The sequence below is a fragment of the Telmatherina bonti genome (genome assembly GCF_933228915.1).
Source record: "Telmatherina bonti genome assembly, chromosome: 11".
Lineage (NCBI taxonomy): Eukaryota > Metazoa > Chordata > Actinopteri > Atheriniformes > Telmatherinidae > Telmatherina > Telmatherina bonti.
This window is the reverse complement of record NC_136629.1, coordinates 18655973-18677338: the sequence shown is the minus strand read 5'-3', so window position 1 is coordinate 18677338 and position 21366 is coordinate 18655973. Positions and strand designations below refer to the sequence as shown.

The 21366-nt window shown below is 38.1% G+C and overlaps 2 protein-coding genes across 2 annotated transcripts; one reads left to right on the top strand and one right to left on the bottom strand.

The window, feature by feature from the left end:
• The first annotated feature begins 525 nt into the window (after positions 1-525).
• pcbd1 (pterin-4 alpha-carbinolamine dehydratase/dimerization cofactor of hepatocyte nuclear factor 1 alpha) lies at positions 526-3043 on the top strand. Its single transcript, XM_079249324.1, has 4 exons — positions 526-617; positions 1324-1455; positions 1544-1624; positions 2785-3043. The coding sequence occupies exons 1-4, from the start codon at positions 615-617 to the stop codon at positions 2875-2877; spliced, it is 309 nt and encodes a 102-aa protein (XP_079105450.1). The 5' UTR covers positions 526-614; the 3' UTR covers positions 2878-3043.
• A 1468-nt stretch (positions 3044-4511) lies between these two features.
• On the bottom strand, positions 4512-13258 carry sgpl1 (sphingosine-1-phosphate lyase 1). The gene is made up of 14 exons (XM_079248665.1): positions 13167-13258; positions 10697-10862; positions 10027-10094; positions 9602-9749; positions 9402-9481; positions 9137-9265; positions 8955-9043; positions 8752-8860; positions 8546-8644; positions 8305-8451; positions 7828-8066; positions 7593-7739; positions 7392-7512; positions 4512-6236 (listed from the first exon to the last, which is right to left on the bottom strand). The coding sequence occupies exons 1-14, from the start codon at positions 13176-13178 to the stop codon at positions 6093-6095; spliced, it is 1698 nt and encodes a 565-aa protein (XP_079104791.1). The 5' UTR covers positions 13179-13258; the 3' UTR covers positions 4512-6092.
• Positions 13259-21366: the final 8108 nt, after the last annotated feature.

The following is a 21366-nucleotide window of genomic DNA, read 5'->3' as shown; positions in this document are numbered from 1 at the left end:
ACTGTTAAATGCAGATCACTTTTCACCCCCTCTTCCTGCATTCATTTCATTAACTTATTCATTTCCCTAAGCGCTCACTGTGACGGATGAAATCACCAGGGCAAACTGGAGGGGCAGGTCATTAACCTTTGACATGAACCCTAGCAGACCACCCTTTTAAATCGGCTCTCCTGTTTAGCAGAGACATTATTATTGATATACACAGTCACTATGGGGATTAAATTCATGTTTAGCATGCGTGTTTACATAAGATCAAATAGATTATTACAGTGTGTAAAAGGGAAGGTATCTTCCCTTTTTCATCACACAGCAAACACTGTCATCCTGGCTTTTGTGTTGGATCCTGCAACAATAGCTGCCCCCATGCATGCCTTGTGCAACAGATGGCTGTTTATGATTAAACCCATGCCGACCAGCAGCTGAACTGCATTTCAGCAGGAGGGATTTTTACTCAGGCTTCCGTAGGGGCCACTATAATCAGGACCCAATACGGCTCATGTGTCATATGGGTTCATTTCAGCTACACTCACTGGTTGCCACAGCAGATTTACCTCTGTGCAGCAGAGAGCAGATTCTGAATCTCCCTGTGGATAAAAGCAAAGCACCCTTTGGACATGGTGAGTACACAATCTCAGTATATATATCACTCTGGGCTGCTTCTGTCCTCACACACATATTGATTATGTGTGTAATCTCTCATGTAAAACAGTTTTATTGCAAACTGATAACTAATTTTATTCAGATAATTGAATAAAAATGCATTTAAATTTGTTAAATATCTAAAAGCAGCACTTTTTCTGTGTCCCTATGCACCCATGAATTGTGTATCTGCATGCATTGACAGGTTTAAGCTGGTGGGAATTGTTTGTGTGCTGCTCATCAATGCCTCAGATAGAGGAGATTACGGCGTTGCTATGATACCTGTCGATGTCACTTGTCTGATTCAGGCTGTAGTGGAGACATCTGTTTGCTCTGTTAGTTTGCTGTTCATCTGGGGACAAAGCCTTCACATGGTGCCCCCAGATTGTGAAATCGTAAACAGTTCTGAATTTGGAGAGCACGGTCATGAAGGCTGAATGTGGTGAGCCTGACTCATGTGACTCTGCATCATGTGTCAAGATTAAGAAGCAAGTTACCAGAAGAAAGACCTCTACCAGCACCACACACACCTCCACTCCCATATCCCCCCCCACAACCATCACATCTTAAATCAGGAATGTAACCTCTCATTATTTCCAGATGGGAGGCTGTGCAACCAATCACAGCGTGTGTTTGTGAAGCTGCCCCTCTAAAAACTGCTGCTCTCTGCTCTGTGCCCTGCAGGCCGGCAAAATCCAGAGTCTGACTGAGGAGGAGAGGGCCCACCTACTCCCCATACTGCGCAATGCTCAGTGGGTGGAGGTTGTGGGACGGGACGCCATTTACAAAGAGTTTAATTTCAAAGACTTCAATCAGGTTAATAGATGGTATTATTCAGATTATTGTGCTGAACTCCTACAATTCATGTTACTGCATCAATTTTTCCTCTTTTTTTCTCTTTCAGGCTTTTGGTTTTATGTCCAGAGTGGCCTTACAAGCAGAGAAGATGGATCATCATCCTGAGTGGTTCAATGTTTATAATAAGGTATTAAAAACAAAAGACTACAGCTAAACTTAGTCTTCATAAGTCTTACAATTTTTGCATTCATGAAGTAAAATTTGAAATAAATCATTTTTCTTTTCCTTTGCAATATATATACACACACACATATATATATATATATATATATATATATATATATATATATATATATATATATATATATATATATATATATATATAATGCAGTTATGCCTGTATGTTATGTACTTTTATGAATAGATAATGATGGAGATTAAACTTTTAGCTTTAAAACATGCTAGCATACACAGCTGTTAGCCGTAAACACAGAAAACAGAAAATGTTTTTTCATCAGAGGTTGTTCAAAGCCTAAACAAAGCTAAATGAAGATATACTTTCAGTGGCATATGAATAATTCTTTTCAGTATCTCTGATATCATGGAATCAAGTTGTTCATTTATCACACGAGCACACAAGATGGCAGTGAAACGCAGTAGGACATGCTTCTGAGGCTGTACAATAAGTCATTTACCACCCAAATAAAAATACTATGAATAAAACTTTTTTTTAATTACAAAGATATAGATATAAATATCACAAGCGGAATTATTTTATGGGTATCGTGACCAATACAGTATGCAAATAATTTCCCAAACAACAATGACATAAAGGGTAAAGAAACAGATCGATGTTTTCACTTATAATTTTTTTAAGGAAATAATTTAAAACAAGTTCAGGACTCATCATCATGCACCTACAGGTGTTTTAATAATTCATGTTTAATGAAATACTGAAATGTTGAATTGCAGTCGAACAGATGGTCAGGCCAGCAGAACTCACCAATCAGCAGACCATTGTTTTTGTTTCAGGGAACCCTCTTGGTTTTTTTTACTTTTACAGGAAATAAATATGGAAGTGCTAAAAGTCCTCTGTAAGCTGTTGTATAAAACATAATACACTAGCTGGGTGTTTGAGCTGCTGCATATTTCTAACATTAAACTTTTCTTTTTATATAATTTGAATACTTCCAAGACAAAAGGGGTTGGTTTTATTTATTTTTGTGTTTAATAGAAGCAAAACAGTCTGAGTGTGCAGTGAATGAAGCTCCCTGACTTTCTCACAAAACCAAACACATTCACTAACTTTACATGATTGTTATTCAGTTTCCACTTTTGTTCCCTCAGGTACAGATCACTCTCAGCACACACGACTGTGGCGGATTGTCCCAGAGAGACATCTCCATGGCCACCTTCATCGACCAGGCTTCTCTGGTGTGAGCAGCCGGCTTTCAGCTCTTTCAGCAGGGAAAATAAAAGCCCTTGATGCTGAAGTTCTTCGAACACTAATTCAGCTGAGAAACATCAACATGAGACTTCAAAAATCCAAAGAATATGAACCATTTACTATTTATGTTTACAGATGTAAGATTTAAAGAGACCAACCTTTCCCCAGAAACCATTCCAGGTGTTATTACCAGACTGCCTTCCACTGTGTTTGTGCTATGTACCAGTAACTGTCTTGTGCGCCAAATGTTATTTGTACTCTTTGTTAAAAAAAAAAAAAAAGTTAGTTTCTATGTCAAACGGTTCTTGTAGCTGAACAATGATCAGGAGATGATTTAATCTGATTGAACAAGTTTTATTGAAAAACCTGGGAAAGCCTTAACCAGCAACCAGCCATGCTGTGTCTGGGTAACAGTCAATAGTCTCATTCGGACAGAGACGTTCTAAGAACTGCGTTCTGAGAACTAATAGCGTTCTAAGAACTGTCCTTCGCCAGAGAACCGTGTCACTTTGCATTCGGACATGAGTCGGAGACCCGATCGCTACCGATCTGACGCAACCATCTGCGACAGTGACGTGTTATTTTAGCGCCACTCAGCAACAAAACAAACCGCGAAGAGGAAAACACCACAAAGGAGCAAAAATGGAGAGCGACAAGGCCATCGTGTTCTTTGTGTGCTTTCGAACCCCCTCTGGATTTCCTCGGCTGAAAAAACGGCCAGCAGGGCTCTGACTTCGTCGTCCGTCCACTTATCAGCTGCGTTCTCCATGCTTCCGTAAACAGTGGTTTTTAAAAATGGCGGGGTCTGACGATGCGGAAATTAAGTAGCGGCGCTCAGCGCGAGGGCGTAGCTATCACCTACGTCAGCCTGCTTCGTCAGATGCGTTCCTACAGAACTAAGGAAAGACCCGGAAGTTGAGTAGGCGCTGAAATGGTTATAGGAACTCAGGGGCATGGTCCCTAAGTTCCGATCTGTCCGAATGCGCCAAAGAACTGAAAAGGTTACAGGAACGTCAAATGGTTCCTACAGTGGGAAAGAGGCTAATGCTGTCGATGGAAAACACACCCCATCAGGTGTGTCTTAACTTGCAATCAGGGCATTTATTACAGAAATCTAACAAAATCTTTAAATGGACATTTAGAACCATGTCCTGAACAGGCAGGGTATATGTCAAAACACCTCTGAGATCCAGAGCTCTTTTCAAAATAAAATAAAAACAAGACAAAAAACAGACATAATGTTAAAATTAGTCATGAAGAAGCCAATCACTCACCAAAGGAAAACTGTCTCCAAACACTAACTGCCAGAAGCTGTCCCAAAAACAGGGAAAAAAGGATAAATTTGTATATTTTTTGTTGAAAAATGTAAAATGTGAAAATAAATGTTACTGCTCAGAAAGAAATTTACTGTATGTCTTTATTTAAAAGAAACTTTGTGGCCATTTAACCAAAAAAAAAAAACAATTTAAGTTACTCCTTCAGAGCCAAACATAATGACTCATTGCTAAAAAGTATTGTCATCCTCCTTTCCATTTCAGACTGAATGAAGACAAATAACCAGTATTTTACACTTATTGCATTCATGAAGTGAAATTTAAAATACCTTTTCTTTTTATTATTTCCTGTTAAATTACACCTTTTAAAAGGTCACCAGTGTCAATAATTACTGGCAAAAATAGAACGCAAATAAATTTGGGTTTAACCTCTTTAAAACTTCTTAGTATGTAAAATAAAACAGAAGCCGTATGTGATTAATAAAAAAAACTTAAGTGATTAATGAATTCCCAGGGGTCACAAATAAGTGCCCAAATTACACCATCAAGGCTGATGACGCATTGTTCACCAGTGCGCCTCTAACGGAGCATCCCACTTGATCTCACTTCATAAAAGGAAAACATTTATTGCACAAACATGAGAACAATTTCAACATTAGAAGAAAACAAGGTTATTTTGGTGTTACATTAGGCATGTTACCAAACTTTTTGTGTCTCCTTATGCTGCCGAATAGATGGTTAACAACAAATAATACATCCACAAGCAGAACGTTTCTCCCATGACAAAATCTACTCCATCTGTGGATAAAGAGCCTCAGTTGCATTTCAGAGTCAGTGATTTTTAGAAAATTAAAAAAAAAAATGTATTACACTTGAACTTCCCTAGATGTAAAATTGATGTTAGACATAGAAAACAGTCACCTTATTGAGTGGATGAATAATAATGTCATTTGCATCACGTAGAAACTGAGGTAGATTAAATTAGGAGACAAATAATATTAAAAAACAAAGTGGTACACAGGTGAGTATGCATTAAGATGAAAAATACTGAGTCCTTGCTTCTTGATAATGTTGTATTGAACTAGAAATGGAAGTCTTAAGTCCTTTCGGCAATGATAAATAATATTTAAGTGGGTTTCTCTGTAAGGTTTCTAAATATTAATGCCCTTCTTCTCCCTTATTTCAATTTCTAAACAGTTTCAATAACATGAAAAGCTCCCATCATCCAAATAATTGTCCCACTGTCCACAGATCTAACCACTGCAGACACAAAGAAACTAAATGAATGTCACATTCAGAGATAAACGCCTGCCATAAGTGTTGTTTCAAGTGATTTCCAGATTGACCTGATATGTTTCTGTCAGGGCGCTGCAGTGCTTTTGCACAGTGCTGCAGGATACTTTCAGCAGAAATACGCAGTCAGTCTTGAGTTTTACATCAGCCTTCATGCTAGAGGGCAGCACTGTGACTGACAAGTTTACAGTGGTTTGTGTTTTATTGCATCCTCACACTGTCCAACACGACGACGTCACAGGCAATGAAGCAGTGATTACGGGCTGAAATGATCAGACAAGGGAAGAAAAGGTTTTGTTATGTAATATCAGTAAGAGATCATGATTAAAAGAAAAATATTAAAAGCTAAAATTGAAATGAACTACAAGACAACTCACACACACACAAAAACACACACTTGTGATGTAATTCAATCAAAAAATGATTAAAACTCGTTTGGACCCAGTCACTTCCTGTCTGCCATGCAGGCACAGCTGGTAGAAGCACTTCCGCTCTGGGTTGATTAAATTTATGATGGCTTGTGCTCTTATGAGCTTTGCAGATGTTTTCCATACAGTATGTGAAATAAGGCAACCGTTGAGTGATCAACTCGGAGTTCGGGGAGGCAGCAAGCAAGTTTGTCGGTAGCGGGTTCGGGCTTTTCAGTGGGCTTTGCCATTGCCATTCATATGGCTGGTGTTTGACTTGGGCACCTCAGTGCTATAGAGGCAGTCCAGGAAGCCTCGGGAGATCTCAGTCACCATGGATCTGTCTGGGATGGACTGGGCCATGCCATAGATGGCTCCCTGAAACAACAGGAAGATGGAAGTTATCTAACAAGTGAGTGAGCATGGGCAGGTTTTGGATTTTCTTTTCTTTCTGATATAGTCGACTATGACTGCTGTGAAATTATTAGCCCTTTTAACGATAGCTTCTCTAGCAGTCCTCCACTTCAATTCAGAAAATGTCCATGTTGACATAGAAAAGCAGACTCAATGTAGGTACACTGATGGAAATCAATGGAGAGCAATGTGTATGAAGTGGAGCTAATAATCACAAATGCAGTTGCTACCGTCACAGCCAAAGACTGCACACACTTCTCAAAAAGTACGACAAACACACAATGGCAAAAAGATGAGATAAAAGAATGATTTAACAGAAACAAAGAAATAAGATCTAACAATGACAAATACATCTTAATATCCATTAATATTTACTTATAAAGATCTCTTTTTCCTCTTTGTGTTCAGTGACTTTACTCCCTCTGAGCTGGATTATGCTGGATTAGCTATAGTTTATTTTACTTCTAGTGCCACAGATGTGCTGGGCCGGGTGGATACTTTACCCAACAAGCAGCTTGGATACATATATGTTATACACTACCAGTCAAAAGTTTGAACACACTTTCCCATTGGATTTAATGGGAAAGTGTGTGTCCAAACTTTTGACTGGAAGTATATATAAATAAATAATCATCATTCATTAGGCTGACTAAAACAAGACATTTTAATAACACATGAAAACATGTTCGACTGACTGGTGTTGTACCATTTCAAAGTCTTCAAAGCCAAACTAACCCACATAGATAATAAGTTCAGGGTCGGATAACTTTCTCCAACTGACAAAAAAAAAAACAAAAAACACGAGTCTGTCTAAACTGGCCTATGTGCTCTGTCCATGCGCCGCAGTCCCTGATCAGGGTAGAGGAAGATAACGGCAGAATTACCAGAATGCATCTAATTTGTAATAACAAAAAAATAGAAATAAAATGCAACTATTCAGAGTATTCAAAATGCACAGAGATGTAAATGGTCAAAGTTTTGTCAAAAAGCCGAAAGGGAGAATTTTGCAGTTAGCTATGACTACTGCAAAGCTACAGTGTTCATGCTACTGTGGTGTCTGCTTTGTAAGTGTGACCTTGCAATACCAACTTCATCAGATCTGGACACAAGCCCGCTCACCATTCCAGTGGTTTTCTCTGAAGGATTCTTCATGATAATGGCGACTTGCTCTTTGACGTCACGAATAAAGTGCTCAGCAACGCCTGGCTGGGTGTGCAAAACCGTGCAACAAATGTGGATGCTGTGGACGAGGAAGTCATGCGATTGTGAATACCTGTCACACATAAATCCATCAAATTAAAGATGGCTTTTAACACCTACCTTGAGGGGTACTGCAGCGTGTTCAGATTCCAGCCCTTTGACGTCAGTGCATTTGAAAGGCGGAAAATATCAAACACATCTGAGCCGATAGCTACCACTGACACTTCGGGATCCCCAAACACAAACACTCCCTTTATCTTTCGCAGTCTGCCAGAAAGGATAAAAACAGCACGGATGTTACCGGCGGAGTGGGGGTGGGGTTGCAGTGTTATTGATACATGCATTTTTGTCTTACTCTGTTTTGATCTTGCGTGCAGTGCTGATTATCTTCCTGGTTGCATCAACATATCCACTCTCTCCCATGTACATCATGGTTGCCCAGCAGGCAGCGATGATTCCTCCTGGCCTGGAGCCCGCTACAGAGGGTGAGGCATAAATCCCCCCCTGCCAGTCTGGAGCTACAAAGTACTGGTACTGACGGTACTTTGTGTCACTATAGAGGATCACGGAGGAGCCTTTGGGGGCGTAGCCATACTGGAAAGAAATGTTATTCACTGATAAAGCAGTATTAATGGCATTACAGGTAAAGCTTCATACCATCTCAGAATAAACAGATTCTACTGTTTATCATACATTATAAAATGATACTTCCAGGGTTCATTATTACACATCATGACTTCTGTTTTGCCATTTTAGAGATGAAACTGGACATATCAAGAATATCATAGAAGACTAATGGTAATTCTGAAGGGAATAAATAACCACTCCTTACCTTGTGGGTGTCTGCAGAGATGCTTGTAACGCCTTTTACCCTGAAGTCAAATGGAGCTAGTTTGTAACCAGCCTTGGCCATGAATACAATGAGAAACCCACCCAGACAGGCATCCACATGCAGTGGGAGATTATAGCTGACAGCTAGCTGCAAAAACAGCAAAGTGTCAAAGATTTTTATTTTCCTCTTGTTTATTTTTATTTTGGATCCCTTCTATGAGAAAAAAATATGTATTTCTTACCTTAGCTACTTCCTCGATCGGATCCATGATCCCATGAGGAAACTGAGGTGCTGAGCAGACGAGCATGGCTGTGTTTTTGCTGATGGCTCTCCTCATAGCCTTTAGACACAACAAACACAAATTATAACTAACATCTGACCACAGCAGTCAGTCCCACACACTGTTCAGTTCCCCCCCCCCCCCCCCCCCCCCCCCCCCCCCCTCACCTTCACATCTACTTTCATAGTTTTCTTGTCAAGGGGAATATGAACAAGCTTCATCCCAAAGTAATGTGCTGCTTTGTCAAAAGCTGCGTGGACGCTCACAGGTGCAAGACTGCAGAAGTTGAAATAAAACACATTTTACAGCTTCTGTGGTTAAAGTTCTGGACATGCAGATGATTTTTGTTTTGTTTTATGACTCATCTTACATTTCTGGGTATTTAACACCACGTTCGTATGCCATGTCTCTGTACGCTTTGCAGGCCATCAGTATACTCTCAGTTCCTCCTGAAGTGACCTGGACAAGGTGGGAGAGGACATACATCAGATATCAAAATAAGCAACCTTCTCCTCAGCTGGAGCTTATGGACCTGAGTTTATGACCACTCACCGTCCCACAGGAGCCGGCTCCACCGTGGAAAAGTGTGCAAGACATTCTGACGACCTCAGCTTCCATCTTCCTTACACCAGGGAAAATATCTGGATGAAGAGGATTGCTCCATGCAAAATCTCCATATACCTTCAAAGTAAAAACACATAAATCAGCAACTAATGTTAATATTTACTGTTATTCAGAAAAAATTAATCACTTCAACCTGCTTATTAAATAAATAAATAGCAAAATCCATTTATGCTGGTACTACCAAGATGTGTACCTTCACCAGGAGTTTGGTCAGTGTCTCATCGCCCCAGTAAACGGCACCAGAAACACATCCCTTCTCCCACTGTACATCATCTGTAATGACACGGTGCCTTTAGAAAATGCCAAGCTTTTAATCCCACAAATAAATTCATCAGTGAAAAACATTGCAAACACCTAAAACTATAAGACTATAGGGGATGAATAGTCACTTACTCAGGGTCTCATAATCTTTGATTTTATCCATCACTTGGCTCTGAGAGAGGCCTTTAGAGGGCAACTTTTTAGTGTAGCTCATCCCCTCCTTCAGAGTACAAACACTGACAGACATGTCATCCAAAGCCTTGTTCAGCTGCTTCTGGATCTGATTTACACAGAAGACACAGTTATTAATTTAACTTTAACTGTCTCGACTGTAAAATCAGCAGAAAGGCTCAGTGTGTCATACTGCAAAGTGAATCAGAATGAAATAACAGAATGGCAAATTGCACAAGTTATCACAAGTGCATGAAGTATACCAAAGGTCTGCTCCCATTCCTCCACCCTCAATGGAGAAGTTCAGAAATGACTCATCAGACTCTCAGACAACAGAGTGCACATTTGTTAAGGACGGAGGAGACAGATTTACCACTGATACTTACACTTGTGCCAACAAAAGGGATTTTTCTGATGAGTCGAAAGCACTGCTTCTTTATTCGGGATGTGAGACCTATGGACCAAAATGAGAAGGCAGAAGCTTGTGGTCAAATTGTGATGAAATTCAATCACAAATAACAAACTCTTGACTGTTAGCAATAATCACATGTCAAGGTCTGTCAAAATTTGGAGTACAAGCATAAGATATGTGCTGACTATGGAAATGCTCATACTTTGTCCAGAATTAAGGTTCTTAGTTCTGATTTTATTGCTTAGAAATTCCTGACTAATTTTACAATATCTGTAAAAATCCGTTAATCAAACATTCAATTTACAACCAGACCATGTTCAGTAACTAACTATTGGGTAGCTTAAAGAAAGTGCTCTCACTGCAGTTCTGCTCATATTTAGATTTATCATACAGTAGATAAGATAGTCCTAAAGGTTATGTAAAGCTGACAGAATGTAAAACCAAAGAATACAAGATAGCAGCCAAACTCTGACAAGATTTGCTATGAAACAGTCTGAAAGAAAAAAAGAAAAACTGTATCAAATACTGCAAATAGCTGCATTGCTACTACAATTGTGGAAGACTGAGTTTGTTTCATGTGTTATCTTTGGTGTAAAGCCTAGCAGGATTACTTTACAGTCATGTGTCACATGTAAAATGATTACTTTCTTGTTGGAAGAGGAAGCCTTTGACCCAGAGAGCTCCCAGTGTGATAATGACAGACGCTCCAATGATCTGCCATGGCTCCAGGTCAGCACAGCGTGAGTTGACCTGCCGCCGGCCTTCTTCCAGGTACAGCAGAAGCATCTCCTTATACACCTCCAAGGCACTCTGCACACAATGATATGCATAAAAAAAGTTACTCATAAGTACTTATGATTTAGTAAAAAAAAACTTCTTTTGTTATGCTGGACTAGATAACTCATCAAAATTATTCCTTCAAACCACTGTGCTACAACTTTTAGTACTTACATCAGAAGACATTGTCAGACCTGCAGAGTACCTCCTCCTTGTGACACTACAACAAGTTTAACACTTTCTCAGGTACACAGCTCTTCATTAACCAAGTCAAAGTCAGGATACACTCTCAGCTAACTGGACCACTATCACCAAACTCCTCCCACCATCCAAAATGGCAACAACACATCCAGCCAGCTAAGGGGATGTGTTGCAACTAGTTACAGTCATATAAGACAGGAAGTTTGTCTGTAAACACACCAGAGCAATAAATAATCCTGTGCTTCTACTTCTCAGCCTAAGCAAAGTTAAAAGCTGAAACACTACCGCTCCATCCAAATCTAAAAGAAGCCATTTCCAAGGCTCATTGGACCTTGATCATAGTAGATTTAGAGTGAAATACTGATTCATGAAATTACACAAGTAAAATAGAATTATCTGTCCATTATCTTTCTCCAGCAGTGTCTTTACAACCCAATAGCTGGCAGTTTGATAGCAAAGACACTCCACCTCAGCAACAATCAGATAGAGAAAGCTTAAGGTTCAAAAGACAGTATCTTAAGTAACTGCAATCTGTGCGGCTGAAATAAACATTACCAAGATGATGAAAATACAGCCAAATATGTCGGCAGGTTCTTCACATTTGTCTTAATCTGAAAAGAAATGACTAATTACTAATAATTACTATAACTATACTATAATAATTACTATTACTAATAATTAAAGCCTCAGTGTGCCAAGTTAAATTAAATGTAAAGTTTTTTTTTTTTTTTTTGTTTTTTTTTTAAAATAATAAATGTTCAGTGAAGTACTGCTAGTAAGCTATAGGAGTGGCTGCCCAGGTAACTGCAGTTGTACCTGTCTTTCTGTACAGCAGGTTGCCATTCGGGTTTAACAAGAAGTGGGAAGCAAATAAGCCACTAAGACAATGCAAAACAATGTGATTTGAGATTTTCAATAAAGCCTATACATGCTTGCAGTGACATGGATGTGATAAAGACAAGATTAGATTGGTATTATCTGACATCGCTGCAACAAACAAGCCTGTCCTTCAGATACAAGTTCTTTGTGGTTGTTCAACACATTTTCTGCCCGCATACACACACTTCTGCAAACCATTCAGCGCTACTTCTGCTTCAGGAAAACTTAAACTAAGTCTATACAAAGGCTCTTGAACCAGCATTGTCTTACTCATTGTTAAGAAGTGGACGGCCAATCCTTTGCCCCCCCCCCCCCCACTTTTCCAATTCAACATCTGACTGGTCTCTCAAGGAGGTCATGTTCTCATGGAAACGTGAGGTGGCTGCTTTTGAAGGCTTGATGCACTCAGAAGCAGCCTGCTTGCACAACACATTCACAGGCTTTTAGTCAGACACATTCAGGGATCATTACAGGGGAAACAATTACAGCTGTGGTGTTTGGAAAGCGTCCTCGAACAGTCTACAAAACTTAAAAGGCTTTCATGACATGAACTCACATTTAGGCCAAAATCAAGATAACTTATTTGAGTTATGTCTTTGTCCTCCGGAGGAGTTCAGACAGTAAACTTGCCCTGAGAGCAGATAAGACAAACAACCCTGTTGTGTTGATTCTTTTGTCTATCTGCTGTTACAGAAAGTGGGAAAAAAGTTCATTTGGACATTTACAGGGAACACCACACAATTGCAAACAACTCTCTGGTGGTACTGCCATGTATACTACATTGTTTAAACTTCCTGCAGGTTTTGTTGAACAGGATCTCCAATTTTATTCTGCCTTTACAGCACTAAAGAAGTTTTATGAAGACTTAAATCCTATAAATAGGGATTATCTAATCAAAATAAATAAGGATTTGGTTCAGTAGAAGCCCCATATACAACTATTATCTCGGGCATGAAATCATTATGTTGATTACCTCATGCAAAGTGTCCTAGTTATGGGGCAAAACTATCAGTGTGGGTTAAATGAACCTTCAAATAAGACAATAAAGATATACAGTAAGACAGATAACAGAGGTCGCTGTCAATACACACTGCTTGTATCCCGAGTGCATCCATAAGAACAAGCAGTCGGGTCATTAGATCACTTCACAACTAATAAACAAGTCTCCTCAAAGCGTCTTGTAACAACAATGTTATCGTCCTGTGTGCCACATTGTACAAAATATGACCAAACGAAATAAAGTGAGAGGACACTAACCCAGTAATCCATGTTGCCGAGTCAAAAAGTCACCGACAGTCTTCTTTTTGTTTGTTTCTCCGGAAAATCACCCCTCACTGCTTGTTTGACTCCTCAGCTCACACTATCATGCTACTATGAAAGCTAACCTGATTCAGGAAGTAAGGAAAGGTCTGACACAGCTGTGCATGCACTGCGCATGTGCTGATCTGACAATGCTCTGTGTGGGTGAAGCTCGGCCAGCTCGCTGTGTACATCTCCGACTTAAATAACAGGAGAGTCGCTCCGTTTCACACCCATAACTAGTCCTATTGATGTTATAGACTCACAATAATGTCAGTAGGGATTTTAATCACCAATATTTTTTGTGGCTGTTTAATTTAAATTCTGTTGAAATTAAACGCAGGGCTTGCATTGTCAGTTTCATGTTACACAATTACACACTTCACTTACTTGATATTTATAACATTAAAAGTAAATTCTCACTCTTATTCTTATTTTTGACTTAGAAGTGTGAGCTCACGATTTGAAACAATAAAACAGATATTGTTTTGTTTATGTTTTTGAAATTATGTTCCTGAATCCTGAGTGTATCAGAAACCGATCAGACAGTGGTGCGTTTTTGTTCCTGCGTCGTGGACATTGTAAGAATTTGGTGGCAAATACATATTGAGGTCTACCTTTGTGTTAGGTGGTACATTCTCAAAATTTCCACATTTACTAAAGGCATCGCCCAATTTTACTTTTGTAACGTGACAAAAAGTTGTTTTGTTGTGAGGTGTGAAAACGGCGCCTCCGAGAGGCCGAGTACTGAAACTACACATCCGGAAAGCCTACAAATATTGAAGGTATCATGTAATAATAATAATAATAATAATAATAATAATAATAATAATAATAATAATAATAATAATAATGTACTGGTGTGTAGCCTATTAATATAATGCCTAGAAATAAATACATTAGCTGTGATCTTGGTGAAGCACTTGTTGCTGCCCATAAATATGTGTAAGATTTCAAGACTATTTCAAAACAATTTGGAGTCCATTAAATCACATCAACACAAACCCTTCTTCTCAGCTCTCCAGTATGATGGTAGAATTTTAATGTCAGGGCTTGTTTTGGAACCACAGTGCCTCAATAACTTGAAATTATTGAGCTGACCTTTAACACCTCTGTAGAACAAAGTATGTTCAGGTCAAATATGAGGTCATCTTTCATCTCGCCTTCTACTGAGGATTTGTAGAAAGCATCCTTGCATCCAGGTTCATGGACTGCAAAGAAGTGCAGCTGAACGGAAAGGTAAAGCAGCCAGCAGAATGATTTGTGCCACACTTTTCTGCTTATTGAAGTTTTACAAGGAGTGCATCGGAAAAGGTGCTCCTCATGAACCCACACTGCTCCTCCCATAATGTCTTCTATTTCCTTCAGGGAGAAGGTAAGCAAGCATCTGCTGCAAAAAGTCTTCCAGGAAGCTGACAAGGTTCATTTCACAGGTTGTTAGGCTGGCCAATGTCCTGTCCACCCTTCCATATAATCACTCTTATACTCAGTCCTATTCAGCCAGCCGTATATCTAGGCAAGAAACTGGACTATATGCACTACCAGCATTTACATCCTCTTTCTTTCTGTGTTGTGTGCAAATGGTTGTCCTGTGAATTTTGAACTTTAAAGTTGTATAAAACATTAAACATTTCTCTATGGTTTCTTTGTGTGTAGGCTGAGAAATGACAGTAAAATGAATGTAATCTTTTAGACAACTGCAGATAAAACAAAAGGTTGTGCAACAGAATCCCAAGTTTATGTCACACTAGGGTGGGGGTGTGGACCCAAATGCAGGACAGGAGCCAGGAATGCTGAATGAAAATATATTTTAATGCCCAAAATACTCAAACGCAAACACATGACACCAACAAAAGCCCAAGCACAAGCAATGGACCATCACTGGGAACAGAAACCAAGGAGTCTAAATACGCATGAAGAAAACGAGACACAGGTGAAGTGAATAAACCAAATGAATCTAACTAACAGGAATGCAAAACAGGAAACCAGACACAAAGGAACAAAACAGAATAAACTTCATAATAAAGCAAAAAACCAGGAACTAATGAGAACACGAAACATCACATCATGACAATTTAACAGGAAGCCTGTAACAAAATGGCTGCAGTTGACTCCACAATGAAAAATAAATTAATAGCAAGATTTGAACTTCTCTCCCTTTCTGTGCAGAACATCAAGCATTCACTAGTCTGTCAGATTAAATTTCTTATTTCGTTATCTAGTTATTTTCCTTCCAAAATGTATGCAGCAAAAATATGATGTCATGGATTAATAAGGAATAACTCACATCAGTAATGTAAAGAGAAGAATCTAGGTGTTGCAGTGAATTACTGATCATCCACCTAAATGCCGTGGGACTGTGAGAGAGATGACAGAAAACAATCAAGTGAAAAAATATTGTAAAGAAGAGTGTACCAAGTGTGCTCTTGAAATCATATCAGAGACTAATAACATAGAAAGTAATTATTTCAAGTTATAGCAGGTCAAATTGGTTCTATAAATACAGTTCTACTCAGTTTTTACTCATCTGCATTTTGGTTCCACTTCAGCCAAACAAAACACCAGAATAAACATATCAGGTCTTTTTATTTATCTATTCATTTCAAGACCTAGTGCAGATCATTTTTCATTTTCATTATTTTTTTTTAATAACAATTTTTAGTGACATAAAACTTATTAGAAGATGTATAGAATAGACAGAATAAACATATCAGGTCTTTTTTATTTATCTATTCATTTCAAGACCTAGTGCAGATCATTTTTCATTTTTCTTAATAACAATTTTTAGTGACCTAAAACTTATTAGAAGATGTATTTTCTTTGCATTTAGCTGCACATGACAAGATAATTGTCTCTTGTGCTCACAGAGTAATGGGTCCACAGTTGTGACATACGTTTAGTGACGATGATGTTCCATATTCACACAAAACATCTTTAAGAACTTTAATCTTTCTCTGGAACTAAAATGGAAAGACTACACTGCAAAAAATCCAACTTGTATTGGTTGGCCCGAAACAGTCATTCAAGTAGGTAAAACTTGAAAACCTGTATTAATGGCATTTAAAGCAAGAATGTTAGTAATCCCAACAAAACAAGCAAGACTCCACACAGGTAAGTTTTTATTTAAATTAAGTTTAAATGGTATGGGAATTGTTGATTAGTGTTGTGTAGTATGTTGTGGATTTATGGAGGAGGCAACCTACACATTTTCAACATTTAAACACAAACAGCTTTTCACTCAGCATCAGTTAGCAGAACTGCTGCATGAGTTAGCCGCTAGCTTATCTGGACTGATACCATTGGTACCAGCATGCTGGTTAGTACCGTTCAAACAGGACAAGACATGTTAGCTTCTGCTGCTTAGTATTCAGTTAATTCATGCTCGCCTACTAGCTACAGCTAAAGGAGTAGCCATTAGGGTTTTAATGCTAACACATTAGCTGATATTTCATGTACTAAGTATCAGGACAAATTGGAGCAGTTTGTGTAACACTTTTTTGTAGTAACAATTACATCATGCTGAGTTCAATAAAACACTTCATGCTGCTACCATTTACATATTAAAATGATGAGATTTAAGTCATGTCAGAGTTGATAAAAATTTATACAGTGTAATGGTAGGAAAGGCCAATCTACCTATTTAAAACATTGTGTTGGTCAAAATATAGGCCTGCCCTGAATTTACTACATTGCTTTTGATTAAAAAAATGTTTTAAAAATGTACTATGACCCACTGTGAGTTCCCAGGCTTGGATATATTGTCCTTCTGTTTAAAAACATTGAAATACATTTAATTGACTGTCCTGTTTTATACTGACTGCTGACTTTCTTGACCTAATCTGATGTAGGTGTTGGGTTTAGGTATAGATATAGGTTGATAACCTTAAATAATAAATGTTATTTGTAGTTAATGTTTACTGCAGCAAAATTTATTAAAAATAAAAACACTGAATGTGTACTCTGTTCAGCTCAAGGGTCTAGTTTAGTCTTTGCATTGTCGTTAAATTTATAAAATGTTATGTGTAATAACATTTCTGCTGACTGCCTTACTAATTCCCAGAAAATTGTCATCTTTGTTTTTCAGATTGAAATTAATGCAGTTCAAGTTCTGCAAGTTTACCAACGCCATGGAAGCTGTTCAGCTGAAACATTGTCAGCCACATCATGGAGGTTCAACATGGCTTTGCAAACACAGGGACTGCTGCACTTTCAGAACCATCAGTGCTTTGAAATCATATCTTTCATGATTGCGTAGGACTGTCCAACTGTTCTTTTTTATGAGCACAAGTTGTCTTTCATTTTTCCTATATTGATAAAAGCACAAACTGTTTTTTTATTTGCCTTTTTATTTGATTCAATGCTGCTAGTTTAAATAAAACTAAGGTTTTGAGGATGTATGTTGTATCTGTAATTATTTATGCGTTTGATTAGAAGTGATTGAAATTAAATTATGAAGTTATGTTACATTAGCAGTGTGCAATTTTAAATTACTCTTAAATTATTCTGCTATACTAACTTAATCAAATTCAAGTGGATTTTGTGAAAGAATTTGAGTTATTACTGTGTAAAATGATAAATTATTACAACTTATGAAAGAGTTGGAGCAAGTAAGGATTAAAAGTTATAACCATGTAGATTTTAAAATTAGTACAACTTGTGGAACAGTTACCAGAACTAAAGATGAAAAGTTATTACAATATTAAATTGTAATTTAGTGGAATTTACAATTGAGTTGTAAAAAAAATCCTAATTTAGAGTTGAGCAAACTCAAAAGCAAAACTTAACATATTTAGTTTAGCTGTTCAACTTAAAATTTTATCAAAGTTTGTTGCCTTGAAATTTTAAGTTCACCCAACTTTTTCTTTTTTACAGTGTAGAAGCTTCAAATGTTTAAGATTTTAATTCAGAAATGACTTATTCCTGTCTCTATTTTGCCTTGTCATTATGTTCATTAACAATTGTGACACAATAATAAAAAAATTAAAAAAACAAAATTACAAAAATACTCATTGGTTGCTATTATGACAAAGTTACTTTACTGCATTGAAATAACAAAAGAAAAAATACTCCCACATACTGCTGATCATTGTAATATTGTAATCAACTCATCTAAAAAAAGATTTACAGTCAAGCCTAAGAAATTTGATGACATTCTGGATACATTTTACCCTTTAAACTTAAAAAAGAGCCTTTTTTGTTTCCTAAATGATTGATGAAAAGCCAATAAAAAAGATACTGAAAGGGTGAAAGGAAGCGACTTGCAGTAACAGCCCTATTTGTGCTTGAAATCTTCAACGTTTACAAAAAGACGAGCCGTCTCCAAAGCCCAGCGATTCCACTGTAATTGGTGTACATTCTTCAAAAGCTGTGGTAAGAGCGACAATGCCTTGCTTGTGAAAGGAAACTCCAAAGCACATTAAAAGTGAATTACTTCTTGTGTAAAATGTGTTCAGGGTCAAGCTGGTCACGATGCGCACACCTCTCCAAAGACGCACACGTCTCCAAAGGCGCACTCTATACTTTCTAAAAGGCAGTCACATTGTTGGGGGGTCTCACAAGAGGTGTGCATATGGCATCCGGGTTGCAATTAAATGTTTTTAAAGATGTTTTTCCTTTCCTGAAGAAGTTTCCCTTTTCTTTATTTCTCCCGCAGCAGCTCTTTGCCAGACAGAACAAGAGGAGGGGGGGCACATTGAATGGCGTGGCTGCTAGTTTGGGATGACAACAATCTGGTCAGCGAGTTGTCGGACTGTGATTGTGCCCCTCAAAACGTCCTTCAAACAAAAAGCTGAAGACGAAAATAAAGCCCCACCTGGTACCTCTGTTTGCTAAAGTAATAATAAATAGATTTCGTTTCATAAATAAGCAAAAGAGACTGTAAAGTGAAGTAGTAGAGGAAGTATTAATCAGGAGCATCGGGCAGGTATCACCTGCTCTGAAGCTTGCTTAGTTAATTGTTAAATATTGTTAAATCACTTTTCGTGCAGAGTCTGTTCTCATATTTGCCATTTCCACAGCAACTGGTCGCTTATGTTTGCCCACACTTTGCATAACAAGCACGCTGATAAAAAAAAAAAAAAAAAAAAAAAAAAAAAAAATCAAGGGGAGACTGACAACTTCAAACCCACACCTGTCCACGATATCCGAACATGAATTTGGCGTCGATGATTATTTGTAAAGTGGTAATATCTAGTTTACTCTAGTTTACTTTAGACTTTTTCAGCCTTTTTTACAACAGCAAGCCACCATCTCCTATCTCACAGTTGTATTTGTCCAGTTTATGGAAAGCATATGGTTATCACATTGCTCCTAAAACACATATTTAGACAGAAAGTCTAGGAGAGGTTTTCTGTGATCCTTTGTTGGCAATTGTAAATCACGTTTGAGATCTGGCACACACACCCCCCTCTCCCCTCATCAAAGCAAAAACGAGTCTACGTCACATTGACCCATTTAACTGATCTTGAACTCTCAACAAGTCAAGATATGTTATTATAAGTGAATGCGCAATAGAGTGATGGCCACAATGGACACGTTTTGGAGATGTCATAGCGCGCAGATATTTGCACAAATTACACGAAGAAATCGTGCATGTATTGATGCGACAAATAAAAGGAGTGTTTGTACTTTCAAGTCACACTGCAGGTTTCTTCCTGTCACATCCTTATTGTAGGTTTACCACATGCGTAATTGTTCTTGTCCAAATATCTTTCGCGCTTTAACGCAGTAGGCAAACGTTGGTTGAAATGTTTGTATGTTATTGAGAAAAAAACATAAAGTGTAAATCAGGTTTTGTTTTGGTCTAACAAAACTGCAACAAGCTCCTTTTAAATATCTACAGACAAATAAGAGCCAACTTACGGAGTTTAATTGTTTCTATGTTAAACTTACATGTCACGAGGAATGCGCACAGTTCAATTACGCAGCGTTATGCTTTGTAACAATAATGTTATTTAAGAATAAGATAAATCTAAATCAAATCCTGGGACTCTAAAGATTTTCAGAAGGGTTGATGTGGCCTTGTCACCATGAGCACCTTGCAGAGCAGGGTATGAATCCACATTTTGAGTAATGTGCGGCACGATAAGCACTTCTTAAAGATATACAGATCTGATAACACTTCTAAGAGGAAAACTGCACGTGGTGCTTAAAAAAGTATTTTCTCAAAAGAAAAGCAATATTGCATTCAATATTTATTATGCGAAAGTGCTGTGAATCAAACTAAGGTATCCAAACTGATTCAAGGCCATTGTAGCGTCTGTTTATTACCACATTTGACAGCAATAATAGAAACAATATATATAGCTAGATATTTATAGATAATATATATAGATTATTGTTGGTCTTAAAAACATTTGTTCATGTCTTGGGTGATTTTTAACATCACGCCACCCAAAATGTAGCTACATGTCTGCAAAGATTCCCAGAGGTGGTCCTGAATGTTCCCTCATTCAGAGATATTGCCTCCAAGCAAACATTTAGGAGTTAAGTCACCGTGTTCAGTTAATCCACTTCAAGAAAACTGAAATTTGAATCTTAATTGCCATTAAAACACCATTGTTAACCTGAAGAACATCTGTGGTTCTTCGCCATATGCACGTATCTGATTGAATATTACAAAGCTCTGTGAAGAATGGAAACGAAGGCAGCAGGGAGTTTAAGTTTGTGTGTGCGTGTGTCTGTCTGTGTGGGGCGTCTTGAAGCTGATTGGTCACTTGACAGACGCTGTTGATTCAGGCGACCACGACGCAAAGAGATAAGATAAAGACCATATAAAATGACAGGGATGCGCACCCATCTCCCAGTCAGTCACACGTTTACTTTGCTGCCTCAGCTTCCACAGAAGACCTTCATCTTCATCATCATCATCAGCTCACCTGTCACGGATACAGACGTAAGTGCTCATCCATCCATCCATCCGGATGAAGCTTTGTCTGTTAATGTTAAGGCTGTTGATCAGATGCCAGTTTTGAAATTGAGTTTTATTTAAGGTAAGATGAAGTTATCTTAAAGTTTTGCATTTACAAAGACAACTGCTTATGTCTTATTTTAAAGTTTGGGAAATATTAGTAAAACATTTGCAGAACGTGATACAACTATTGATCTATGGCACATCTCGGAACGGTTTGTAATCTTTAGGAAGTACGCGCACGAGCTT

Excerpts from the sequence above, each read along its gene's own strand:
- sgpl1 (XM_079248665.1), bottom strand. Across the intron at positions 8,861-8,954 it reads GGTGTTAAATACCCAGAAAT|TCTTGCACCTGTGAGCGTCC; the intron begins GTAAGATGAGTC and ends CAACTTCTGCAG. Across the intron at positions 6,237-7,391 it reads CAGAGAAAACCACTGGAATG|GGAGCCATCTATGGCATGGC; the intron begins GTGAGCGGGCTT and ends CTGTTGTTTCAG.
- pcbd1 (XM_079249324.1), top strand. Across the intron at positions 1,456-1,543 it reads ATTTCAAAGACTTCAATCAG|GCTTTTGGTTTTATGTCCAG; the intron begins GTTAATAGATGG and ends TTTCTCTTTCAG. Across the intron at positions 1,625-2,784 it reads GGTTCAATGTTTATAATAAG|GTACAGATCACTCTCAGCAC; the intron begins GTATTAAAAACA and ends TTGTTCCCTCAG.